This window comes from Lygodium microphyllum, chromosome 21 (genome assembly GCF_053477565.2).
Source record: "Lygodium microphyllum isolate KBCC chromosome 21, Lygodium_microphyllum_v1.1.10, whole genome shotgun sequence".
NCBI classification, from domain to species: domain Eukaryota; kingdom Viridiplantae; phylum Streptophyta; class Polypodiopsida; order Schizaeales; family Lygodiaceae; genus Lygodium; species Lygodium microphyllum.
Window position 1 is genome coordinate 133,310,003 of NC_141155.1, and position 24,930 is coordinate 133,334,932.

Genomic DNA, 24,930 nt, shown 5'->3' on the forward strand with positions numbered 1-24,930 from the left:
TTCCATATCCAATAATATATAAAATCTGTCCTGACTGCCAGTTTCTATGAGGGAGACATGACCTATCCCAAAGAAGCTGCCAACCCTAGGAGTTCATCTGTTATGTAATCAGGAAAGTTGACCACTTCCACCCAGACCAAGCATTGATGGCAAATCAAACTTTGGTAATCTTTAGTAGGAAGCTATGGCAAAACATGCACCATCTGTCTCCCATAAAAGAGGAGAAAGCTCCAAACGTTTCTGCTTGCAAGAAGCTTCTGTGAGGTGAGCCTCATAAAATCCTCAAGCAAAGTAAACACCTCCAATGAAGTAGCCACCTAACAAAGACTTTACCACTGAGCTAGCTGAGGCATCATTCACAGTTTTGCCACGAAAAAAATGATCACTGCCACTTATGATATTTTTTCAGTGGGTCCATCAATGATAGTAATTTCAGTTTGCATGTAACAGTAAGAGCTGGTTATCCCATGCCTGTCTATTTTGCTGGAATTCCTCACTCAAACTGTCAAAAACACATTTTGCATCAGCAACTTTGGTTGTGTGTACCATTTGATCCATCAATCTGTCTTCTTTTGAGCTTCATTGTTTTATCTTAGCATTCATAGGAAATTGGATTCTGTGATGTCGCCATTTCTGTAAATTGGTAGGTTGCTGAACTGTACTGCTGCTGTACACACACACACATTCACAGTAAGAAATAGAGGAGAGGAAGATGATGATGTATGGAACTAAATAAAGAGCTTGCAGCAGGAACTCTGGCAGTTTCCAGCAGCATGTAGGATGAGGGATAGCAACAGGAAGACACGTGTGCTCAGGGCAGCACACAGACCTGGAAGAGCTCTGCAAGATACAGATCCTAAAGGGGCTGCATGATCAGCTTCAAGGCACAGGGTGCCTTACAGGAGGTCCGGCAATGAAAGAAACTTCAGAAGGTACACGCAGGCAGGGTTAGGGAGCAAGCAGCTAGCTTTCTCATTTTTGGACCATTGCTCTCACACACATGCATGCACATTTTTGTGTGAAACCCCTGTTCAACACCTCAGTAAGTCAATAGTGTACAGGGAAAATACAATTCATAGGAAAGTACATTCCAAAAATTATAATAATTGTTTTACCACAACAAAACCATCCACACACACACACACGTATGCATGCAGGTGCTATGCGCACACACTGACATTATAAATACATATATAAGCAGCTTGTGTTCCATTTAATCCACAACCAGCAAAGAGACAATGACTGCTAGGGAAAATGACACTTGCAATAACCTAGAGATCAAGAAATCTTGTCCAAATAGAAAGGGATCACCATAGTTAGAAGCAAGACTCATTCCACACATTGGCTAGGATTTCACAACGTTCTTGCATCAAAGTGCAACCATAATCAAATAACTTGAAGATCCTAAGATACATGACATTTTAACTTTTCAAAAACCATCTTAGCTGTGGTTGACTGTAGTTTGATTGAAATTACCTTCATGTTTGGATGAACTGAGGATGTGAAATTGACACTTGCTACACCTCCAACTTGAACCACATTATTCACATTGCCCCACCTATCTACTTCTGTTGGAAGATTATGTGAATGCCTCCATTGACCACCAACAATAAACTTGAAGTAGTATCTGCCATTGTACATCCCATATATGTTTTCTCTCTCTCTCTCTCTCTCTCTCTCTCTCTCTCTCTCTGTGTGCATGTTATCCTTGTGCAGGGGCCATGCTAATCTTCTCTATATCATTCCAATTTTATCACATGTCTCTCTCTCTCTCTCTCTCTCTCTCTCTCTCTCTGTGCCATTATTCAATGTGGTAGATTGATTATTATACTTTCATTCAATCATCCAGCACATTCTATCTTCCAAAATTACATTTGTGTTAGACCCTCCTTTTCTAATTATGATTTCCTTTTAGCCTTTTACTCTATCATTCCTTAAATGCAATCACAAGCACTCAGGTTGTCCAAGAACCTACAAAGGCTACAGAGGTAGTGGATATCTTACCTCAAGTGTCCAAAGGGCCTCCCTAGAGAGGCCATGCCATCAAACAGTGGGTCCTTAATGTAACAAATTCCATGGGGGGGAAGAGGGATGGTTTGCTCACAAATCACAAAGCAGAGAACATGTACAAAGTCTCCCACAAGGGTGTCGACGATGAAGGAACGGTGAAGAAGAATATGAAAGTATGGTGGTAACAAAACCGTAGGTGGGACTGCTCGGGATCCAATGTGAGCAAGGTGCTTAAGGGTACTCTACTCCATAAGATACATAGAGCAATGCTCCATGATGAGGATGCATATGCAGCAAGGTGTGACTTGATAGTGTCCCAAATGGGGAGATGGTTCACTTGCCCAGGTGCCATTTTACGAAGATGAAAATGACCATGCAATGCAAAGGATAGGTATAACAAAGAATGGTTGTCAATGTTGAAGACAAGCGACAACGCCAAAAACTTGAAGCTCCTCTCAACCATGGATGTCAATACCAAAGGTATTGTGCCAATTAAAAAGGAGAGAATACGTATCTAATTAATGAATGAGAGAAGAAGATAGCACAAATGTAGCTACTGTTTATTGCTATATCTCTAATCAAATATCATTCTCTAGAGCAATAACAAGTTGGTTTTCTTCATTATGTTTCTTGTAACAGATAGCCCTTTTCCATCTGCATACCATTGCTTTACTAGATTAGATCTAAGGAGTTGTAGTGCGATAACTATTGCTCTCTAACTTCCCTTTCCTATTGATCTCACACCCCCTAGGTAGAGGAACCAAAGGAGAAGTGGCCCTCTGGTATGCAGAACATGACCGTACTCGATCTCAGGAACATGTGCTGACCAAGAACCCTAGGCACGCCTGAGTCTCAACCTTAGGAGAGGGTTCCAATGCCAGCTAAGACTCGCCAAGATAGTAGTCCACCATGCAAATGGACATAGTGGATGAGAAAGGAAACCTAACACTCCCCATTGGAAAAACGAGGAAAGAATTGGCCACTAGGCAATCAGCATGGGCCCATACTGGATCTCAAGAGATGGCTCCAATGCTAACTCCTAAGAAACTGGCCTAATGAAAGATAATGAAAGAACTAGCAAAATATGCCATAAGGTATTGATTGAGGGGGAGATCCATGATCCACTGCACCAATGGCCAGCCATTGCTAAACATGGATAGCAAGGGGTGGAGGGATACTACCTCCTTGGGCAAGTCTCTCTCTAAACTGCCTTGGAAGTGGCATTAGCACTATCTAAAGGGTTTGAGGTTGGTTTGGAAATGGATATTGGAGATGCAACATTTGAAGACTACTTGCCAAAAATATTGCAAGTGCAGGGAAGAATGTGAGAATGACAATACTTTAAACTTAATCAACTTGATAAATTATCACCATGAAAAAACTAGGAGAGAGAGAGAGAGAGAGAGAGAGAGAGAGGAGTCGACAACACGTTGAGAGAGGAACCGGCCCCTCCCTCTTTTTAGGAATTCACTAAAACAAAACTACGGGCACCAAGTGCTTGAACCATATACAAAAGGGCTGGTTTATTGCAATTCTACAAACAACCCTAATTTCAACAAACTCCGAGTAGCAAGTTAATTCTCTTCTTTAGTGCTTGAATTAGATCAAGCTAAGTAGAAAGTGTTTCTTGGATGAGAGATAGATAGGAGAGTACAAAGCATATGGCTGAAATTTCAGTACGAGAGCTTGTTTCAAATGAAGAGAGAAACCTCTAATACATAGGTGTGGGGCTTGGGTGCTCAAAACTGGAAAGTAGAGGCTGACAAGTGTTTGCTGAAAATGACAAGTGTAGGGATACTTGTCTCTTCAAAATGACTTGTCCTCTTGTAGATGCCACATGTCACTTTTTGTGAGAGCAAATAGAGATCCAAGCTCAGTTGAGAGTAGAGTAGATAGTGTAGAGTGTGAGAGCACAACAGCCAATGCAATAATTTGAAGTGTAAGGTTGTAAGGGGTATTCACACCCGAAGTGTATGAAACACAATAAGTGCCTAAAACTATGTGATATAGGCACATAAAACAAAAGGAATAAATCTGGGGGAAAAAACCTCTTGTAGAGAGAGTAAAAAGTTCCACAGTGTCCTGCTGAAGATCACCGACACTCCTCTGTGAGCGTAGACGTGAGTCAAACCCAACAAACCCCCCTGGATTGAAAAGTGATCAAGATACAAGGGTCATCCACCAAAGGAGATCAAATTAAAGCATTGCAAAATGCTTCAAATTTGTTACGAGGAAGAGCTTTGGCGAAGGTGCCTGCCACATTACTGCTGGTAGGACAGTAGACAATGCTAATATCACTTGCATATAGCCTCTCTCTAACAAAGTGATAATGGATCTCAATGTGTTTAAACAAAGGAGTAGGCTTTGTAACAGATACATCCAAATCAACTAACAAGCGTCTAAGCCATACGCATTTAACTGTGATAGTGAAAGCTCCCTTGTATTTAGCTTCACATGATGATGTGGCAATAGTGGATTGTTTCTTTCTAAGCCAAGAGATGCAAGATGAGCCAAGAAAGAAACAATTGCCACTAGTGGAGTGATGAGAATCATAACCACCAACCCAATCAGAATCACTATAAGCATGTAAGTGCACTGGTTCCCCCTTGGCATAAAGTAATCCAAGAGTCCTAGTACCTTGCAAATAATGGAAAATACGCTTGACAACTTGCCAATGTGACATGTGCGGCTGATGCATATATCTGCTCAAGGCTGAAATTGCAAACTATATGTCCGGCCTAGTGTTGAATAGGTAGATAAGACATCCAACTACCGGAGCATATGTATGGATATCAAACAAGTCACTGTCATCATGCAATGACAACTTCAATCCAAGTTCCATTAGTGTACAAACTAGCTTACAATCCTATAAGCCAAACCTCTCAAGAAGTTTACCAGTGTATCTCAACTATGACAATCCAATGCCTCTAGCATCATAAATGAACTGAATGCCCAAGTAATACTACAAAGGCCCCAAATCTGACATCTCAAAAGTTTGCTACAAATTCTGTTTAAAAGCTGAAATCTGATTAGCACGTGTCCATGTAAGCAAAAGATCATCAACATATAGACATATGACTAGCAAGGATCCCCCCTCTTTACATACATAAAGGGTAGACTCTGATGAGCTATTTATGAATCCTTGGCTGAGTAAAAATGCATCAATCTTTGCATACCAAGCTTGAGGAGCTTGTTTCAAACCATATAAAGTCTTTTTCAGGTTACAGACCAAGTGTTCAAATCCCTCAACTGCCAAACCAATGGACTGCCGTACATACACTTCTTCTTGAAGTTTCCCATGTGAAAATGCAATTTTCATATCTAGCCGATGCACTGTCCATTCATAATAGGCAGCCAAAGCAACCATACACCTGATGGTAGTCATCCAAGAGGTAGGAGAAAATGTCTCCTCATAGTCAATGCCTTTCTTCTGTGCGTAGCCCTTGGCCACAAGCTTGGCCTTATATTTGTCAATGGATCCATCTGCATTCCTTTTCAGCTTATAGACCCATTTTGTACCAATGGCTTTCTTCCCAATAGGCAAAGACACTAAATCCCATATTTGATTATTTATGATGGAATCAAACTCAACTTGCATTGCTGCCATCCAATGCACACTATGTTGTGCATCCTCAAAACGTTCAGGCTCATCATCAAATGTATTTGCTGCCTTAACAAACTCCATGGTATGTGCACCATCATGCATACGAGCTTGCCTTCTAATACAGCCAGCAATAGGAGCATCCAAATGACTATCTTTCACAATCTACAAATACCATCTAGGCATTTGTCTAGCCTCCTGACTATGTACAAGCTCTTGTTGAATTTCAGATTCAACATCTTGCTGAATATTCAGATCACCCATGGGCTAATTTTCTGCATTACCCAATGGAGCAACTGGATGAACATTAAGTTAACTTGCTGAAGCTTCAGCTATATCACCAAAAGAAAAGGGCAGCAGCCCTTCGAATACATCATTGGCAGCTTGATATATGTCAAAACCAGCAAGGGATAATTCTGATGTTTCATCGAAAACCACATCCCTGTTGACAAATACCTTTTTAGAGACAAGATCATATAATCTATATCCTTTGATCTCACTGCTGTACCCCATAAAAATGCATTTGACGGCCTTGTTATCCAACTTCTTCCTGAGTACCTTAAGAAGATGTGCATATGCAAGACACCCAAAAGTACGAAAATGCCCAACAAATAGTTTCCGGATGTTCCAAGCCTCAAAAGGCATGATATTCTTTAATGCCTTCGTGGGGCACCTATTCAAGACATGGCAAGCACACATAACTACTTCCATCCAAAAACTATATGGCAAGCTCTTTGCTTTCAGCATATATCTCGCCATCTCCATGAGTGACCAATTCTTCCTCTCTACAACCCCATTCTCCATGAGTGGCTGATTCTTCCTCTCTACAACCCCATTCTGTTGTGGAGTATAAGCAGTAGTGTACTGATGAACAATGTCCTTCTGCCTCAAAAAAGAATTCAGCATAGAGGACATGTATACCCTTGGTCCGAACGAAGAGTCTTCGCCCTACAACCAGATTGATTTTCAATAAGTGCTACAAAAGCCAAAAATGCATCATGCACTTCTGACTTTTTCACCAAAGAATAGATCTAGCAAAAGGGAGTAAAGTCATCAATAAAAGTGACAAAATAGTAACACCCACCCAATGACTTTGTCTGCATAGGGCCATATATATCTGAGTGCACAATCTGTAACCTAGCAGTGGCTCTAAAAGCAACATCACGGGGAAACAAAAAACGATGCATTTTCCCAAAATACATCCCTCGCATAAGTGCTTAGGAGGTCTCTCCAAGAGAGGTAAACCATCAAGCATTGTGTACGCTGCAAAAGCATCAAGCTACCATACTTTACATGCCCCATGCGAGCATGCCATAACTCTACTGGTAACATAGCAAGAGTAAGAGTGAATGCTAAATGACTAATTAACTAAAAAAGCATCCAACTCATATAACCCATGACATAGAGCGTCAGTCAAAACCAAAGTCATGCATTCCTTATCTCCCACCTTGCATCTGTCATCATCAAAGGTGACCTACAAACCACACCTTGCCAAAGAAGAAACAAATAACAAATTCTTCTTTATACTTGACACAAACAAGGCATCCTGCAACCGGAGAATAGAGCCAGGCTGTTAACACAATCTCCCTAGTACCACTAATAGGGTATGATGCATTGTTGGCACACTGTATGCACTTGCCAACCAGGGCTGCAATAACAGAAGAAAACAAATCTCTGCAAGATGTGATGTGCTTGGAAGCACCACTGTCAAAAAACCATGTGCATGCATCCTCATTAGAGCTAAATGCTCTATCAGCCCAAGAAGAGTCATAACTACATGTGTAAAAACAATAGTCCCTATCTGCAACAAAGAACACTGACTCAGTAGCAACGGAAGGTGTATCAAAAACAGACATCCCTGACTCCTTCTCCTTGGCTATGCACTTTCTGCACTTAGTGATGTAGTGGTCTGGCTACTTGCAATAGTGGCACTTCCTCTTCTTGGCTTGCGTGCCCCCTGTTTCTTATTGCCCTGTGAAGTACCTGAAGTCCCAGAGCTCCATGGAGCATTCTTTGTTTGGCTGCCTTGCCCTTTCTGACCTGCCATAAAAGCTTGCTCACAGGCTATAACATCCACACCACTGTTCTTTCATGTCTACTCTTCCTCTAAGAGCAAACTAACCAGCTGAATGAAAGTAAATGGCTGTGGGGCAATCTTCATGGTGAGGTTCAAGGCCATATCAAAGGCCAAGTACGAGGGCGGCAATGAATTCAAGGTGGTAAATATCATCTATGCATCTGAGTAATACTCATCTACATTCATAAGCTGCTCGCGCAAGTCCTGAATTTTATTTAGATAATCCTGTATAGAATCACCCTCATCCATCTTCACTATGTCAAGCTCTTTCTTCAAGAAAGAGATGTGTGTCTCATTCTTTCCAATAAACATCTGCTCTAAGGTCAGCTAGACTTTTCGTGAAGAAGCTGCAGACCAAATGTGAGGGATGATAGACTACTAAACTGCTAATGCAATCAGCATGTGCATCCCGTGTATCCCATGCCTCTTGTACTGCTGATCTCTTGGGAAGTGACTGAGCTGGAGCAAGTCGAATAGGTTGAGCCACCTGTTGTCCACGTTTTCTTAGAGGAGTAGCAAGAGCCACAACTCCAAGCCTAACTTCTTCACCACTGACATAATCCCAAAGATCCTTCGCAATCAGCGCATTCTTAATCATGAAGAACGAGAGGGAACAGTTGTTACCATCCAACCTATCCTCCTTGGATACATATGTAAATACATCACCTCCTTGATTTGCCATGATAAATGATGCTGATCAGAGAAGAAAAGAGCAATGTGTCAAGCTAGACTAACCTGGAAATCTCAAAATTTCCAAAAATTACAGCAAGTACTTTGCTGTAATTAGCAAATTGAAGCACACTCTATAAAAACTGTCTGAAATGCACACTATCCAAGGTGCAATTAATGTTCAGCAACACTGAAAATGCAAAAGCCCAAAAATTTATTGTGCCAAAATGTACAAAATCTGTCTATTTCAGACTGTCACAAATGTACATGTGTCAACCATTGAGCTAACTGCAAAAGCCCCAAATGTCTGACCCAAAATGCATGAAATATCTACTATAATCATGTCCCAAACACGTATTGATACTGAGAATGCCTACCCGGGAAAAAGGCTCCTTCCAAAGAAGTGAATCTATATTAAAATTTTGATTTTTTTGTTTAGAGAAAAACGTTTTACCTCCGATTGCTGGACTAGTGGCCGGGCACAACTCAAACAGATTTGGCAGGAGAAGGGGTAGCGCTCAACCACAATGGGTGAATGCTGGTCGTGCAAGTTGAGGCCAAACAGGCGGCACACTGTGGCAGGAAGCAGCAGGCCTGGAGCTGATGGGCAGCACATCGGAGCTGGCGGGCGGTAGGTCAAAGCTGGCAGGCTACAGGTCAGAGCTGGTGAGCGGCATGTCAAAGCTGCAGCAGGGCAAGCGTAGCTAGTGGTTCTGCAACAGGTCTTCAGTGGCATCTAGGTGCAGGGAGCAGCATTGCTCAAGCGGGGCTATACAAGCGGTGTGAGGTAGGCGGCAAGTCAGGCCGGCAGCTCCTTTGATGGTGGGCGACTTCTCTGGTGGCAGTGGGACTACCTACAGGCTACGCTTAAGACTGGCAAGTGGAGTTGCTGGCCTCTAGCGGACTTCTGGTGCAGGCTATTGAAGTTACATGCTGACATGGGGCTAAATGCCAAGGGGATCAATTGGCCACAGTCTGAGCTAAGCTAAGGGGCAGCTTTGATACCAAATGTGGGAGCAAGAAGAGATCGAAGCTCAACTGAGAGTGAAGTAGACAGTGTAGAGTATGAGAGCACGACACCCAATGCAATAATCTGAAGTGTAAGGTGCAAGTACAAAGTACAACCCTTAAACCTTAGGGTGTTTACACCCGAAGTGTGTGAAACACGATAAGTACCTAAAACCGTGTAACATAGGCATATAAAATAAAAGGAATAAATCTGGGGGAAAAAACCTCTCCTACGGAGAGTAAAAAGTACCCTAGTGTCCTACTGAAGATCACGGACACTCCTCTGTGAGTGTAGGCGTGAGTCAAACCCAACACTTTTCTAGAGAAAGAAGCTTCCAAACCTTCTACTCTAAAAGTCTCTCAAATGCTTAAGAATTTGAGATAGTTATTGAAGACAAAATTGTTCCTTGCAGAATTCCGAAGCTTTTTACGTGAACAAAATTTTCATTTGAGAAACCTTCAAAAATAGTAGCCTCTTACATTTTAGGAGTTCCAAATTTAACTTTTGGAGAGCTTCATTACATAGGTTCACTGGTTCATGGTTTGTTTCTTCAATCATGAGCATCTGGTTTCACTTTCTGAAACCACTCATTCTATAGGCTTCTAGTCAACGCGACTATCTGAGTGTAAAAGTCTTAGTCATATAGCTTTTTGGTCAATCTGACCGCCCGACTAAAACTTTTAATTTCTCTTGGGCATCTTGTCAATGACGACCCAAGTATAATTATAGGGTGTTCTGGCAATTGGCCACCCTTCAATAGAAAGATGAACATTTAATCATATCTTGAAATGCTAAAATAATACAAATCCCCTTTCAAAGTACGTGAGCATCAAATTGATTTGGAATCATTAAGCCAATATGTCTTGCTAATAATTGATATACAAAAGGTTTGTTACACGCCTCTCTCTTGAAATCCATCTCATCCTCAAGACGTTGCTTGAAGTATTTCTGATCCTATAGTTTTTTCATAAGCTGGAAGTATTTCTGGATAGCCTTTAAAACACTCTTCCGACGTCCATTTAGAATCTAAATGAGAGTAATTTTTATTTTTTCAAAAGAAATATTTCTTTCTCGTTTTTTTTATCATATGAAAGACTATTTACTCTAGTTAAAGTATCTCCTCTTGTTCATCTACTTCAGGTGGATCCTCTATTATAGATTCCAATGGTGGAGGCCCTTCATAAGGCTTCAGAATATGGATATAAAAAGCATTGTGAATTCTCCAATGCTCTAAAAGTTGTAACCTGTAACAAATATCATTAATCTTTTCAATGACTTAAAATTATCGATAATTTCTTGTTATGAGCTTAGTGACTTGGAATGAAGGCTTGTAAGAGCTTTTAAGATGAGCTCTGTCAAATTTCAGTCACACCCAATCTCCTTTTTGTAAAATCAATTGCCTTCGATGCTTAACTACTGGCTCTAATTTGTTTTTCCTGAGATCTTTGGATAGCTCATCTAACTTGGGCAAATGTTGTGTCCATATTACACATAAACTCATCGGCATGAAATATCTCTTTCTTTGTTTTAAGAATAGGTAATAAAAGTGATTTTCTATGTATGATCTCAAATGGTACTTTACCTATAGAAGTATGAACTATGTTGTTATAGGCATATTCTACCAAAGCTAAATATTTTTCCCATTGTTGGTTGGCTTCATAGCAATAGCACTTCAACATATCCAATATTGTGAGATTGGCTATCTCACTTTGACTATCTGTTTGAGAATAATAAGAAGAAAAAAATTTAAGCTTTGTATCCAAATTTTCAAAAAAAACTCGCCAAAAGAAACTAGTGGTTCATGGATCTCTATCAATTCACAATGGATTGTCGCAACCCATGATACTTAAAGATTTGTTGAACAAATATTCTAGCCATATGTTGAGACTTGATAGTCTTCTTGACTAGAATAAAATGAGCGTGTTTGCTAAACCTATCAATAATAGTCCATATGCCATCATTGCCGTTTGCTAATTTTAGCAAGCCAAAAATAAAATCCATAGCAATGCTTTCCCAAGGTTGGCTCGGAATTGGTAATGGTTACAAAAGCCCTGTAGGCTTTTGGTGATCAAACTTAACCTTTTGGCACACAATACATTCTTTGATAAATTGCTAAATGTCTCGTCAAAGACTTGGCCAAAAGAAATATATTTCAAGTGCCTTGGTTGTGGCTAGAATACCACGATAAACCATGTAAGGTATTGCATGATATTCTTCCATTACTTTAGGCTTGAAACATAAGAGTTTACCCTTTTACCAAGTTGTAAAATCTCCTAGATGATTTTAAAATCTTCATCAAAAGCATACATGTCCCTCATACTAGGATAATCTATATGGTAAATCATGAACACTACATGAATCTGAGGTCTTCTTGACAGGGCATCAACTACCTTGTTTTGCTTTCCAAGAATATGCAGTATTTGAAAGTTAAATTGAGCTAAATAATTGGCCCATTACATATGCTTTTCAAAAAACTTTGGTTGGTTAAGAAAATGTCTCAAACTGTCATAGTCTGTCTTGATGAGAAATTCTCCACCTAAAAGATAGTGTCTCCAATCTTTTAAAGCTTGAATGATGGCCATTAACTCCTTTTCATGGATAGTAGTGTTTCTTTCTGCATTTTGCAGCCTTCCGCTTACATAAGCAACTACATACCCTTCTTGGTTTAAGACTACACCAATGCAAACTCCTAAAGCATCACATTTCATAAAGAAAGGTCTCGACAAATTAGGTATAATCAAAACATATCTTTTGCTGATATAAAACTTTAGAGCTTCAAAAGCTTCATTCTCTAGTTTGGTCCATCAGAATGCCACTACTTTCTTGGTTAAATCATGTAATGGTCTAGTAACCATTGCAAAACATTTAATGAATCTATTATAATAAGAGCATAATCCTAAGAAACTTCAAACTTCATGAACACTAGTCAATTCTGTCCATTCTACAATAACCTTGACTTTTTCTGATTCCATCTAAATTCCATCTTTGATTACAATATGGCCCAAATAGTGAATCTCTTCTAGAAAAACTCACTCTTTTTGCCATTGACATAAAGTTTATGTTTGCAGAGTTCTTTAAACACTATTTTCAAGTATTGCTTATGCTCTTCTTCATCTTTTGAATGAACCAATATATCATCAAAGAAAGTATATGTAAACTTCCAATATGCACTAAAGATTCTTTTCATCATTCTACTAAAGGTTGCAAGAGCATTGGTGAGACGAAATGGCAGCACAAGAAACTCATACATACCTAATGTTATCCTGAATGTTGTTTTATGAATATCTTGAGGAGCAATTCTTATCTGATGGTAGCTACTCTTTAAGTCAATCTGGCTGAATACTTTGGATTCATCCAATCTATCCAAGATATCATCAATTCTTGAAATGGAAAACCTATTCCAAATTGTAATTTTGTTGAGGGTCTTGTAGTTCACACACATGCGCTAAGATCCAACTTTCTTTTGCACTAAGAGAATTGGAGAGCAAAAAGGTGAGGAGTTGGGTCTTATTAGAATCTTCTTGTTTATTTGCCTTCTTTTGGTCAAACATCTTGATATTCTTCCTTTGTGGTTTTTCTTTTGAGGCTTTACCAAGCATCCGTGGCGTATACAATCCTTGAGCTTCTTAGGCTGCATCTTGGGCTCCTTCCAAAGTATCACGCTTTGTTATCTTGACAGCTCATTGTACCATCAGATGTAATCCAGGGATAAACTTTCTCATCTCCATATTGAAAAGAACTTCATTAAGATATGTAAACTTAAAAAAAACGGTTACAAACCTGTTGATATATGTTTCAGCATTGTCTCCATGGCTTTGCTTTAGCTTATCCCATTCTTATTGCACATCAGCTTCAAAGGATAAAGGCAAAAACTTCTTGTTGAACATCTCCTTAAATTGTTTCCAAGACTTGGATTCCTTTTCCTCTTGAACAACTTTGAGCCACCAATTCAAAGCAACATTCTTTACATACATTTTGATCATTCTAATTTTTTATTTGTTTGTATAATCTTAACCACCAAAAGCAGCATCAAACTATCTAGTAAAAGACAGCTTTTTGAGAATCTCTCTTACCATGGAAAACATCAAACTTAATGCTCTTCTATCTAGGCTTGAAATCTCTTTTAGTATCATTTTCCCTTGCTAAAAGCATCTTTGGAGATTCAGCTACCATGGAAATAGCCAGTTCTTTGATATGCTCTTCTCTATGGAGAGATTCTTCAAACAAGAGAAGGTAGCTTGTGTGTTATGAGACTTTGAAGTCATGGCTTGGATGGATCCTCGAACGATAGGTGATATGTTACCTTTCATAGACTTAGTTGCATCAATAACATTGATACCTTTCATGCTAAGAGAGGCCTTCGCAGCCATAATACCATCTATCTCAAGAGTCTTCTCAATAAGGAAATCTTCAAAGACCTTTGCCTCAGCCCATGCTTTAGCCCTTCTCTCTATCAAAGCTTGAATTTCTGGATCAGTTTCCATCTCCTTGTATCTTTGTATCTTTACTCGGAGAAGCATACAAATAGAAAGTGTCGAGAACCTTACGGTTGTTCACCAAAATTCTCCTCTTCGCCTATTGAGATGGTGAGGAAATTGGGTCCAAAGATCCTGTCACCCATAAAAGTTCTTGCAAAGAATAAGTCCTTGCTTTGACACCAATGTAAGTATGGGAAAGATCGTGAGAATAACAATACTTTGAACTTAACCAGCTTGATCAATTATCACCATGAAAAATTGAGAAAGAGAGAGAGAGGAGAGTCAACATCACATTGAGAGAGGAGCTGGCCCCTTCCCCTTTTCAAGAATTTACTGAAACAAAACCACAAGCACCAAGTGTCTGAACCATATACAAAAGGACTAGTTTGTTGCAATTTTGAAAACTAGGATTTTAAAACCCTAATTTCTACAAACTTCGGGCTGCAAGTTGATTCTCTTCTTTAGTGCTTAAATTAGATCAAGCTGAGTAGAAAGTGTTTCTTGGATGAGAGATAGATAGGAGGGTACAAAGCATGTGGCTGAAATTTCAGCACGAGAGCTTGTTTCAAACGAAGGGAGAGACCTCCAATATATAAGTGTGGGACTTGGGTGCTCAAAAGTAAAAAGTAGAGGCTACAAATGACAAGTGTTTGCTGAAAATGACAAGTATAGGAACACTTGTCCCTTCAAAATGACACGTCTTGTCCTAGATTCCACGTCACTTTTCTAAAAAAAGAAACTTTCAAACCTTCTACTCTAAAAATCTTTCAAATGGTTAAGAATTTGAGATAGTTGCTAAAGACAAAATTGTTTCTTTCAGGATTCCGAAGCCTTTGACGCGAATAGAATTTCCATTTGAGGAACTTTCAAAAATAGTAACCTCTTAAATTTTAGGAGTTGCCAAATCTAGCTTTTGGAGAGCTTCATTACATAGGTTCACCGCTTCATGGTTTACTAGGCGCTCCACACCTAGGCTCGCCCCGGTACTTTGCGCTGGGGCGGGCGCGATTTTTTTTTTTTGGGGGGGGGGGGGGAGGGCAGGAGGGAGGGGGAGGGGACGCGAGGCACCCGCCCCCGCCCCCGCATTCTCTTTCTTCTTTGTAGGGAAGGTAGGGGGCTGCCACGTGGCACACGCACCCCACCTCTCCTTAACTAATAGTATAGATTTCTTCAATCATAAGCATTTGGTTTCACTTTCTAAACCCACTCATTATATAGACTTCTAGTCTATGTGGCTATCTGAGTGTAAAAGTCTTAGTCATCTGAGCTTTCTGATCAATCTAACCGCCCGACTAAAACTTTTAATTTCTCTTAGGCATTTCGTCAATGACAACCCAAGTATAATTATAAAGCGTCTTGACCATTGGCCACCCTTAAATAGAAAGATGAACATTTAATCATATCTTAAAATACTTAAATGCAAATCACCTTTCAAAGTACATGAGCATTAAATTGATTTGGAATCATTGAGTCAATATGTCTTGGTAATAATTGATATACAAAAGATTTGTTACAAATATAGCTACACTATCTCATGAGATGGATAGACAGATGTGAGGAGGAGAAATGTGTGTAACATCTGTCAGAGTGCAGCAATGCGGAAGCGTGGGACCAAGACTGAGAGAGAGAGAGAGAGAGAACCCAGAGAGAAGAGAGAGAGAGAGAAAGAGACAGTGGAAGATGAAGATCTGCTATATAAAGTGTGTTGTATACAAAGATATGTAGATATGTACACGGGCGCAGTGCGCGGGACTGCGTGTCTCCACCTCGAGGATGCAACCTGCTGTTCACCTCGAAGTCCGCTGCAGTCTGCACAATCTCCAGCCTGTAATCTGCAAACAGAAAAGTGTAGAAAACTGTGCAGAACATCGGCCAGCCAGAATGCGCCCAGAATAGGCAGGTCGGCTGCATTAAATGCAGCCGACTGACCAGTACAGGTCGAACTGCCACGTGGCAGTCCTACTGGTCAGTCCGACCAGTCTGCCTGTACGGCCAGGCCAGGACCTGATATCGCTAACACCCCCTCTCAGAGCCTGGACGGGGCAGAAGCCTGAGGGATCTGGCATGTCTCCGAAGTAGAGCTTGGGGAAGCACCTTCATAAACAAATCTGCAAGATTGTCCTCCGTCTTGCAGTACTCCACAGCGATGGTCTCATCCAGAAGCTTCTCTCTGATGAAGTGGTACTCGATCTCTATGTGCTTCGTTTGGGCATGGAAAACAAGATTCCGTGCCAAGGCAATGCAACTCTCATTGTCGCATTGCAACAAAGTAGGACAAGTCTGGGGGCAGCCAAGCTTCTCCAACAATCTCCGAAGCCACACAGCCTCACATGTAGTGGAAGACGCAGCCCGATACTCCGCCTCAGTAGACGAAAGAGCTACCGTGGGCTGCTTCTTGCTACTCCAAGAGATAACACTTGCACCCAAGGTAAAACAGTAGCCTGTAGTAGACCGTCTGTGGTCCACATCACCAGCCCAATCCGAGTCACTCCAACCTGCAAGTACAAGATCTGAACCACCTGTGCCTGTTGGATAATAAATCCCTAAGTCAGAGGTCCCCCTCAAATACCGAAGTATCCTCTTGGCAGCCTGCCAATGCACCATCTGAGGTTCACTCATGAACCCCGCCAAGAGACCAACAGCAAAACAAAGATCAACACGAGTGTTGAGGAGCCAAATCAATGATCCAATCAACTGACGGTAGCGGGAAGCATCCGCCAAGGGAAAATCTGAATGTGAAGTGGCCTTCCAATTCGGATCCATAGGAGTAGAAATGGTCCGACAATCCTCCATCGCAAAAGAAACCAAGAGCTTCTGTACATATCTCTGCTGAGAGATGAAAATCCCCCTCTGAGACTGATAAATCTCATGGCCCAAGAAGAAATGGAGTAGACCCAAGTCCGTCATCTCGAACGCCTAATATAAAGCTGCCTTCGTCTCTTTGACCTTCTGTGCATAATCACCTATGACAATCAAATCGTTAACACACAACACAAAAAGCACACAACCAGCCTCGGAAGTGTGGACATAAAGCTGCGTATCGGCCTTGGAACGCCGATATCCCAACTATGACTGAAGGAACAAGTCAATCTTCTCGTTCCATGCACGCGGAGCCTGCTTGAGGCCATACAAGGCCTTCTTCAACCTGTAGACTTACCCATCTGAAGATCCAAAGCCAAGAGGCTGCTCGATTTAGATCTCCTCCTTCAAATCACCATTAAGGAAGGCCGACTTCACATGCAACTGGTAGACAGGCCATCTCCTATGGCCAGCCAAGGCAAGAACAGCTCGAATAGTCGCCATACGAGCAGTGGGGGGAAAAGTATCATGACAATCAATCCTTGGGCGCTGTGCAAAACCTTTAGCAACAAGACGAGCCTTGTGCTTGTCCAAAGAACCATCACTAAGATACTTGGTCTTGAAGACCCATTTGACGCCAATCACCTTCTTATTCGAGGGGCGAGGCACGAGATACCAAGTGCCATTCCGCTCAATAGCCTCCAACTCGGCTTCCATAGCTTTCTTCCATGGTGCGGACTGTAAAGCCTCCTTCACGGAGGTGGGCTCTCGATCCTGCAAAACACAGGTCATCAAACAATAGTTAGAGCAAACAAGCTCCGTAGAATGTGCCTGGTGCCTCCGTGACCGCCGCGGACCATCCTACGGTCGCCACTCCTCAGGGACCCCCTCGATCCCTGAATCTCGGAGTGTGTCACGGGCCCAACGAGGAGAAGGCTGGACCTCTCCTCATTGCTCTCCATCAGCTAAAGACTCTGGGATATCCACCGGTGGTAACTCCTCGGGGGTGACCGGTGGAACAGTAGACTCTGTATCGGAAACAGAATCGGAATCAAAAGGCGCTGACTCCAAAGGAACTGTCTCGGGAGCCCAACTCTCCCCTGGATCTCCAAGAACGGGATGCTTCTCACCCGCTGCTATGGCCGGAACCTCCACGAACCGCACATCTCGACTAGTGTACACATCCCGCTTAACGGGATCATACAAATGATAGCCTTGGGACTGAGAGTTGTAGCCAACAAACACCTGTCTTCGGAAAGCCGCTTCAAATTTATCACGATGAGTCTTGGGAATGTGAACATAAGCATCACACTCAAAAACCCTGAAATAAGAAACATCGGGCTTAGTCCCAAAGTAAGCCTCAAATCGCAAGGTCTTCAAGCGCCGGCCTGATCAGTTCTCCTCAAAGAGAAGCCAATCCTTGAAGTGGGAGAAAGCCTCCGACTTCAACGCCAAGAAGTAGGCCCAAGTCATCTTGCTGTAGTCATCTACGATCAACATGAAGTAGGAGCTCCCTTTCAATGACTCGTTCCTCATAGGGCCACAAAGATCCATAGATACAAGCTCCATCGGTGAAGTAGACCGCCGCAAAGCTTTGTTGGAAATCGCATCCCTATGCTGCTTCCCACGAATGCAGGAGACGCATGGCTGCTGGCTCACCACTATGTCTGGCAACCCTCGAACAAGCTGTCCACGTGACGCCCTCCGAAGATAATCATAGTTGAGGTGACCAAACCGAGCATGCCATAGCTCTGACTGTGCCTGAGAGGTAAGAAGAAGAGTAGGGAGAGCAATAGAAGACGTCAATTTGTAGATGCCGTTCTCCTCATATCCTGATGAGAGAACCTTCCTTGACCCACGATCAAGGACTCGCACCGAATCACTGTCAAACTCCACCAAAAGTCCAAGAGAGAATGCAGAGAGGAGAGAGAGAGAGAGAGAGAGACAATGGAAGATGAAGATCTGCTCTATAAAGTGTGCTGTATACAAAGATATGCAGATATGTACACGGGCGCAGTGCGCGGGACTGCGTGTCTCCACCTCGACGATGCAACCTGTTGTTCACCTCAAAGTCCGCTGCAGTCTGCACGATCTCCAGCCTGTAATCTGCAAACAGAAAAGTGTGGAAAACTGTGCAAAACATCGGCTATAAATAGCTAGCCAGAATGCGCCCAGAATAGGCAGGTCGCCTGCATTAAATGCAGCCTACTGACCAGTACAGGTCGGACTGCCACGTGGCAGTTCCGACTGGTCAGTCCGACCAGTCTGCCTGTACGGCCAGGCCAGGACCTGATATCGCTAATAACATCTTGGTATCCTATTGCAAGGGGACCATCTTTTTATGTGCCATAGATACATCAGCCAACACGGACAGTGATTATGGGTAATTGAATCTATAAGCACATTAGGGCTGCCATTTTGGAGATTGGTATAGAAAATGTAGTGCAGGTTATCACTAACAATGGTAGTAACTATTTGGCTATGGATGCTTTGTTAGAGAGAGAGTTCTCTAAGACCATGTGAACTCCATGTGTGTCACATTATTTGGATCTACTCTTGGAGGATTTGAGAAGATTGGATGGATGGATGACCTCTTCAAGAAAGGCAGAAGCATGGTAAAATGTGTTGTGCTAAGATTTGCTCTTAGCCACTTAAACAACCCCAAAACATGCTTATTTTAGGGTTATTTTAGCCAAAATCCTAAAACAAAGAGCGGTTCGAGAGAGTTAAGTGGGAGAGAATCTAGAACCCTAATTTTCTATAAATTGGCAGCCAGCCCTCCACTCTACCCTCAATCTCGTTTTTGCAGATTTCAGGTGTTTCAGCTTGCTGCCCACACCCCGTTCGCGGAGAACATCTCAGCTGAAGCTATCCATTGCTGTCTCCATCAGTTGGCGCCTGATTTCCAGCCCTCTTCACGCAGTTTGGAGTTGATTCTAGCCAAGCGACAGCTGTTCCTGCGCAAACCTACTGTCGTACAATCTGCCACGTCATCACAGCCCTAAGTTTGCTTCCTGAAGGCTGTCCTGCCTGCATTTTTAGTCTTTCTCTCTCCTACAAGCTCCGCTTTTACCCTTTCTCTCTCTTGTAAGCTGTCTTGCCTGCGTTTTTAGTCTTTCTCTCACTTGTTGCCTACGTTTTTAGTTTCTCTCTCCTCACTGCCGTCTGCATTAGATCCAACTTCTTATTGCCGCATTTGTTGGTGTTTGACATCTGAAGGCTGTCTTGCTGCAATTCGGGATCCGTTCGGAGTACGACACACTCTCCTGCTCATTAACCCTGCCCTGATCCTTGAGATACAGGAATTCGAGGTTCAATATTCATTCACTGCATAGTCTGTTTGCTACATGAGCATCGTATTATTAATAGTCATATCATTTCATTTATTCATTGTGTTCATTGTCTCTTAGTCACCCTAACCCTAACCCTAACTGTGTTCTTTTATCAGTCTGTGCTTTGTACAGTTTTTGTTTATGCTTCTATATTAGGGTATTTTCTTTGTCACAAAGAGGCCTAGAGAGCATGCTATATTTAGGGAAAATAGTGATTTGGATCTCTTGAAGCCATTAGCCACTTGTTTTGCTTATATGTTTCTTTTTAAAGTCCATTAAGGCCTCATGAGGACGGTTCTCTCTAGAGAGTAGGTTGCACAGGATTAGAGGCATCAGCCAAAGGCTTTGACATTTATCAAAAATGTCATGGATGAGGCTTATTCGCAAGATACAACTACATTGGTGGAATCTCTGACTCCCATATACATAGTGTTGAGGATCACTGACATGAAGGAAAGCACTCTAGGCCTCTTATACAAGTATATGGATGAGATTGAAGAGGCTAGAGAAATACATCTTCTTCTCTGAAGATAAGTAAGTATATCAATGACCATTTATTCAATTTTTTCCTTTTTAATCGTATCTATAATCTATCGTAATTCATCATTTATATCAATATGTCGGTTAACTTTCATAAGTGCCATAGGATGCAAGACATTCGTGCAGTGTGGAACAAGAGATAGAATTGGTTTCACAAACTAATCCATATTGTTGCACATTGCTTACATTTCCTTTGGGCATAGCAAGGATTAGTATGCAAGTGAGGAGCTTGAAGAGAGGCTACTAGATCACTTTAATAAGTGGGTTGATGCAAATGTTTCGTCATTACGTAACTTAAGGATAATAATCTCAAGTTTCGTAATCATATTCTTTCATTTGCATGCCCCACAATAGAGTTACGTGAGACACAACTCCAGCTTGTGCCTTGATGGGAGAAATACGCAAATTGTGCTCCAACTTTGGTAAGTAAACAAATTCAATGAGCACAAATAAGTATGCTGAATTTCTTCTAATTCTTTGTTTTAGGGCTTGAACTTAGCTAATACTTCTTGAATCCTAAATTCTAATTCTAATTTCAAATCTTCTTGAAATTTGGTAAAAAATGATAGCTGTCTGTATTCTCTCACAAGAGTGTGATAGTGATCCTATTGAGAGAAATTTCAGTACATGAGGTTTGTTTGACACCAAAAAGAGAAACAAGTTTAAGACTGTGCAGCTTGGGAGATTGGTTTTTTGCCATTGTAACTTGAGCTTGATTGAAAATTGAAGTTACACACTTGAGCCAAAGCAAGTGAATGGAGATCAGATTGATATAGAAAAGATGAAGCACGTTCCCACCATTCCAGAGGAGAAGATAAACATCTACAATATGCTTTATGAGGAGATGTCTGCACCTACGCATTGGACACAGTCTAGCTATGCGTCATCTAAAGTGAGAGAAGCTCGCCTTTGACATGCCTCCACAGCTCCAGTGGTAGATGATGATGATGATGATGATACCTCCTCTTCCTCTAGCAATAGTACTAGTACTCTTACTACTAGCCCTAAGGAGGATGAGGCAAAGGACATGCTTTTGGATGATGTTGTCTAACTCTCATTAGATGATGGGTCATCATTCATAGACTTGTACTTTGTAGACTTGTTATTAGTTGATTATGTTTATGGTTCATTGGCATTTTGATGAGATATTGTGATCACTTAAATCTTGACACTTGTCACTAGTGACTGATACATGATCATTGATACATGTACATCATAGTTATATTTATTTTTCATACACTGTAGTCTGTTTATCTAGTACTCTATTTTTTAAGTCTATATAACATAATATCAGTCTATGGTTGTTCACTATTGAGTCTTCAATCTTGACATATGTCATCATCGTTCATGGGCCATGGCAATGGACATATTGAAGTCTTTTATATTAGGTTCCAAGTTCTAACTTCTAAATCTTGAGCTTTAAGGTTTTTTAAACTCATGAATTATGATTTTACAATCTTACTATCTTAAATATTTGGTAGAATCATGTATACTTATCAAATCTCTTCTTAAGTCATATATGTGCTCTATATTATTGAGGAATTTAAGTGGTTTGGTGTAGATGTTAAACATATAACTAGTATTATCCATTTGTATATGTCTAATATTAAAATATTCCTAGAAATAGACATAAAAACCATTTTTTTTCCTTGTTTAGTATTTCCAAGGCCACTTCTATCTTCTCAAATCCTATTTCTTTCAACTTGCTTATGAGATGCAAATTGATGTGTATAAAAACAAGCTTCTTTGTATTCTTTGGCTTAAGCTTGTTCCTTTTCTTTGTATGAATGAGAGAAAAAGTGCTCCAATTTCTCTCACATGGTGAAGCACAAGTGCCTTGAGACAATATCCAAAGTGCCAAGCACTACAAATTTGGTGTCTCTGCCCCAAAAGTTTCCCACCATTTCACACCTTCGTATATACTTTTCTCGTCCTTTATAGTAGGACACACAAATGCACCTAACTCAGACTTATACTTATCCAATTTGTCATATAACTCCCCTTGAGCACTTACATCATAGTTTGAAACACGATCAACTACATCCATCCAACCCTTACCTCCCTATCATTGTCAAGATTCTTTGTTCTTGAAATAGATTGAAGCACAAAATCAACAACATGCAATGGAGAGTGCATCATGTTCCATCAATCTACACAAAGTGCCTTGACTTGCTATAGCTTGGAAGCATAAAAAACCTCGAGACTTTCAATCTTTTCTATCATGTGATCAATGAGATCATACACCAACCCCATGGTGGCACCCTCTCTATCAGCAAGACGCAAAAACTTTAAAACTGGAGCACATAGCTTCACAATCATCTTGGCATAGATTCAAAATGAAAAACCCAAGAAAATAGATGAAACCTGCAAAGCCTTGGCACTTCTGCTCACTTTCTTTCGATAATACTCATCGCTAACAACCATGTAGTGAAATTGAAGACTCTCTCATCCAACATGTTTGCCAAAATGACAAACATATATGCAAATCAAGCTTGTGATGGTTCAAGCAATTCTTTTTGAGCTGAACTTTCTGCACAAAGCCAAAACCATATTTTTTCATGTGACAAAAGTCACAACCCACACAGCCTCTTCTAAAACAAGCATCACCCAAGAAAGTTCTCCAATATCCTCAAACAACAAATAAAGGCAATGGCATGTGCAACGGGTGTAAAAAATGGTTGGCCACTCTTGCTCAACCAAGTGACCAATACAAACACAACTGGCTGCATTATCCATGCACACTTGGACTATATTTTCAGGCTCCACTTCAAGAATGGCACTCTTAAGAATTTCAAAGATGTACTCTCCTAACTTATACTCACCACTTGTATCAACTGATCGCAAGAATGTGAAACCATTACATTGATAATGGGGCAACGACGTGTATCAGACCATCCATCACAAACAATGCTACAGCCATTTCTTTTCCATTTTTCCTGTGAGGTCAAGCAAATCTCTTTGCACACACGTGACCTCATCATCCAATTTTTTTGTGCCCAAGTGATGGTATGAAAGAGCCTTGAAGCTTGGGCCAACAATTCCAATTGCCTTCACCATGTCAAGAACATTAGGACTCCTCACCTTCCAATGAGGAATGTCCTTTGCATAAAAGAACCAACGAAGGGCAATTGATACCTCTTTGCTTGCTTGTATGTCCCAACTTTGAAACAAGGGACATTCCCTAGCATTAGCTTTGTGCTTTTTAGGCATCATTCCATAAGCATCACTAGCTTGAAAGGAACAAGCAGCCACATTGGCACTAGCACTTCCTGATGCATCTCCCAAATGTGAAACCTTTGCATCCAATCCATCATGTGGACTCAAGGGAGCACCTGCATGTAATCTACGAACTGCATCTTTTATATCTTGGGGTGCACTAGAGCATTTATCAACCCCAAAACCCTTCAGCCCCAAGATGTGGGCACAAATACGAGCAGGGCCACAATTCCATGTGTGGGAACAATATTTGCATTGCATAATACAATGTCAATTCTTCAATTTCTGCAATTCAGTTACAAATTGCCACTCTTTTCCTTCCTTTTGAACCGTGCTGACCTAGAAAATTGAGATCTGAGAGAGATCAAACTGATGGTCGGTGCTAAGCAGATCCCTCCCCAAGAGGAGTGCCATTACTCCTCTACTTTGTTACCATTCTTGTGTCTCTTGGGCATGTCTCCTCTCCTACATGGTTGCCATTCCCCTACCCCACACTTTGGAACTCTTTGATGGTGCCCTTTTGGCAGCATTGGGTCCTCGAGGTCCAAAAGAGGAGAGGCTTGAAACTATTACAAGGGCAAGCTCTAAGCAAGTGGCCTGTGGCTGTGGAAATAAAGCACCAGCCCAGTAAGTTGGTGTACTCCACCCTCTATACAAGGCCAAAATGTACCAGAAGTGGAAGATCTAGCTTAGTAACCCATGCCTTCATAAACAAAGAATTAGCCAAAAGAGTTGGATACTGCACCCTCTATGAAATTAAAGCTTCTATACCAAGGTAGATCTATCTCCTTTAAAAGTGTACCTAACCAATTTGCTAAATGGCACACAGCTTGGCAACAAAGATAACAAAATCAAATCATATTCACACAAGAAGAGGAAGAGGCTGGGAAAGGGAAAGGGGGAAGCAGGTAGGGCAGCCATCAGTAGGGGAGGGGGTAGGAGGGTCACTGAAAGAGACGGAGGCAAGGAGGGGCGGAGGGGAATGAGAAGGCATGGGAAAGCAAGAAAATGGGGACATAAAGCACAAGGAAATGGGCACGTATGGATGCACAAATATGGGAATACGATAATGAGGAAGAGAAGGAAAAGCTCACCAACTATAATTGAGTTTCTCACATTAAACACTGAACAGAATTTCTATGCAATTCAGCATACATACATGGCTTCCTTTTTTAAGCTAACTCCAGAATCATAAATCA

General features: G+C 41.3%; 1 protein-coding gene and 1 pseudogene across 8 annotated transcripts in view; both read right to left on the reverse strand.

Moving 5' to 3' along the window:
• LOC148018580 (phosphoglucan phosphatase LSF1, chloroplastic) overlaps positions 1-24,930 on the reverse strand; it is a 108,083-nt gene that overhangs the window by 31,913 nt on the left and 51,240 nt on the right. For all 8 annotated transcript variants that reach the window (XM_087661299.1, XM_087661295.1, XM_087661298.1 and 5 more), the window contains one exon: positions 1,477-1,627. In XM_087661299.1, the coding sequence (XP_087517425.1) occupies positions 1,477-1,627 (151 nt within the window). The remainder of the gene's footprint in view (positions 1-1,476; positions 1,628-24,930) is intronic.
• LOC148018581 (U6 spliceosomal RNA) lies at positions 1,671-1,762 on the reverse strand (annotated as a pseudogene).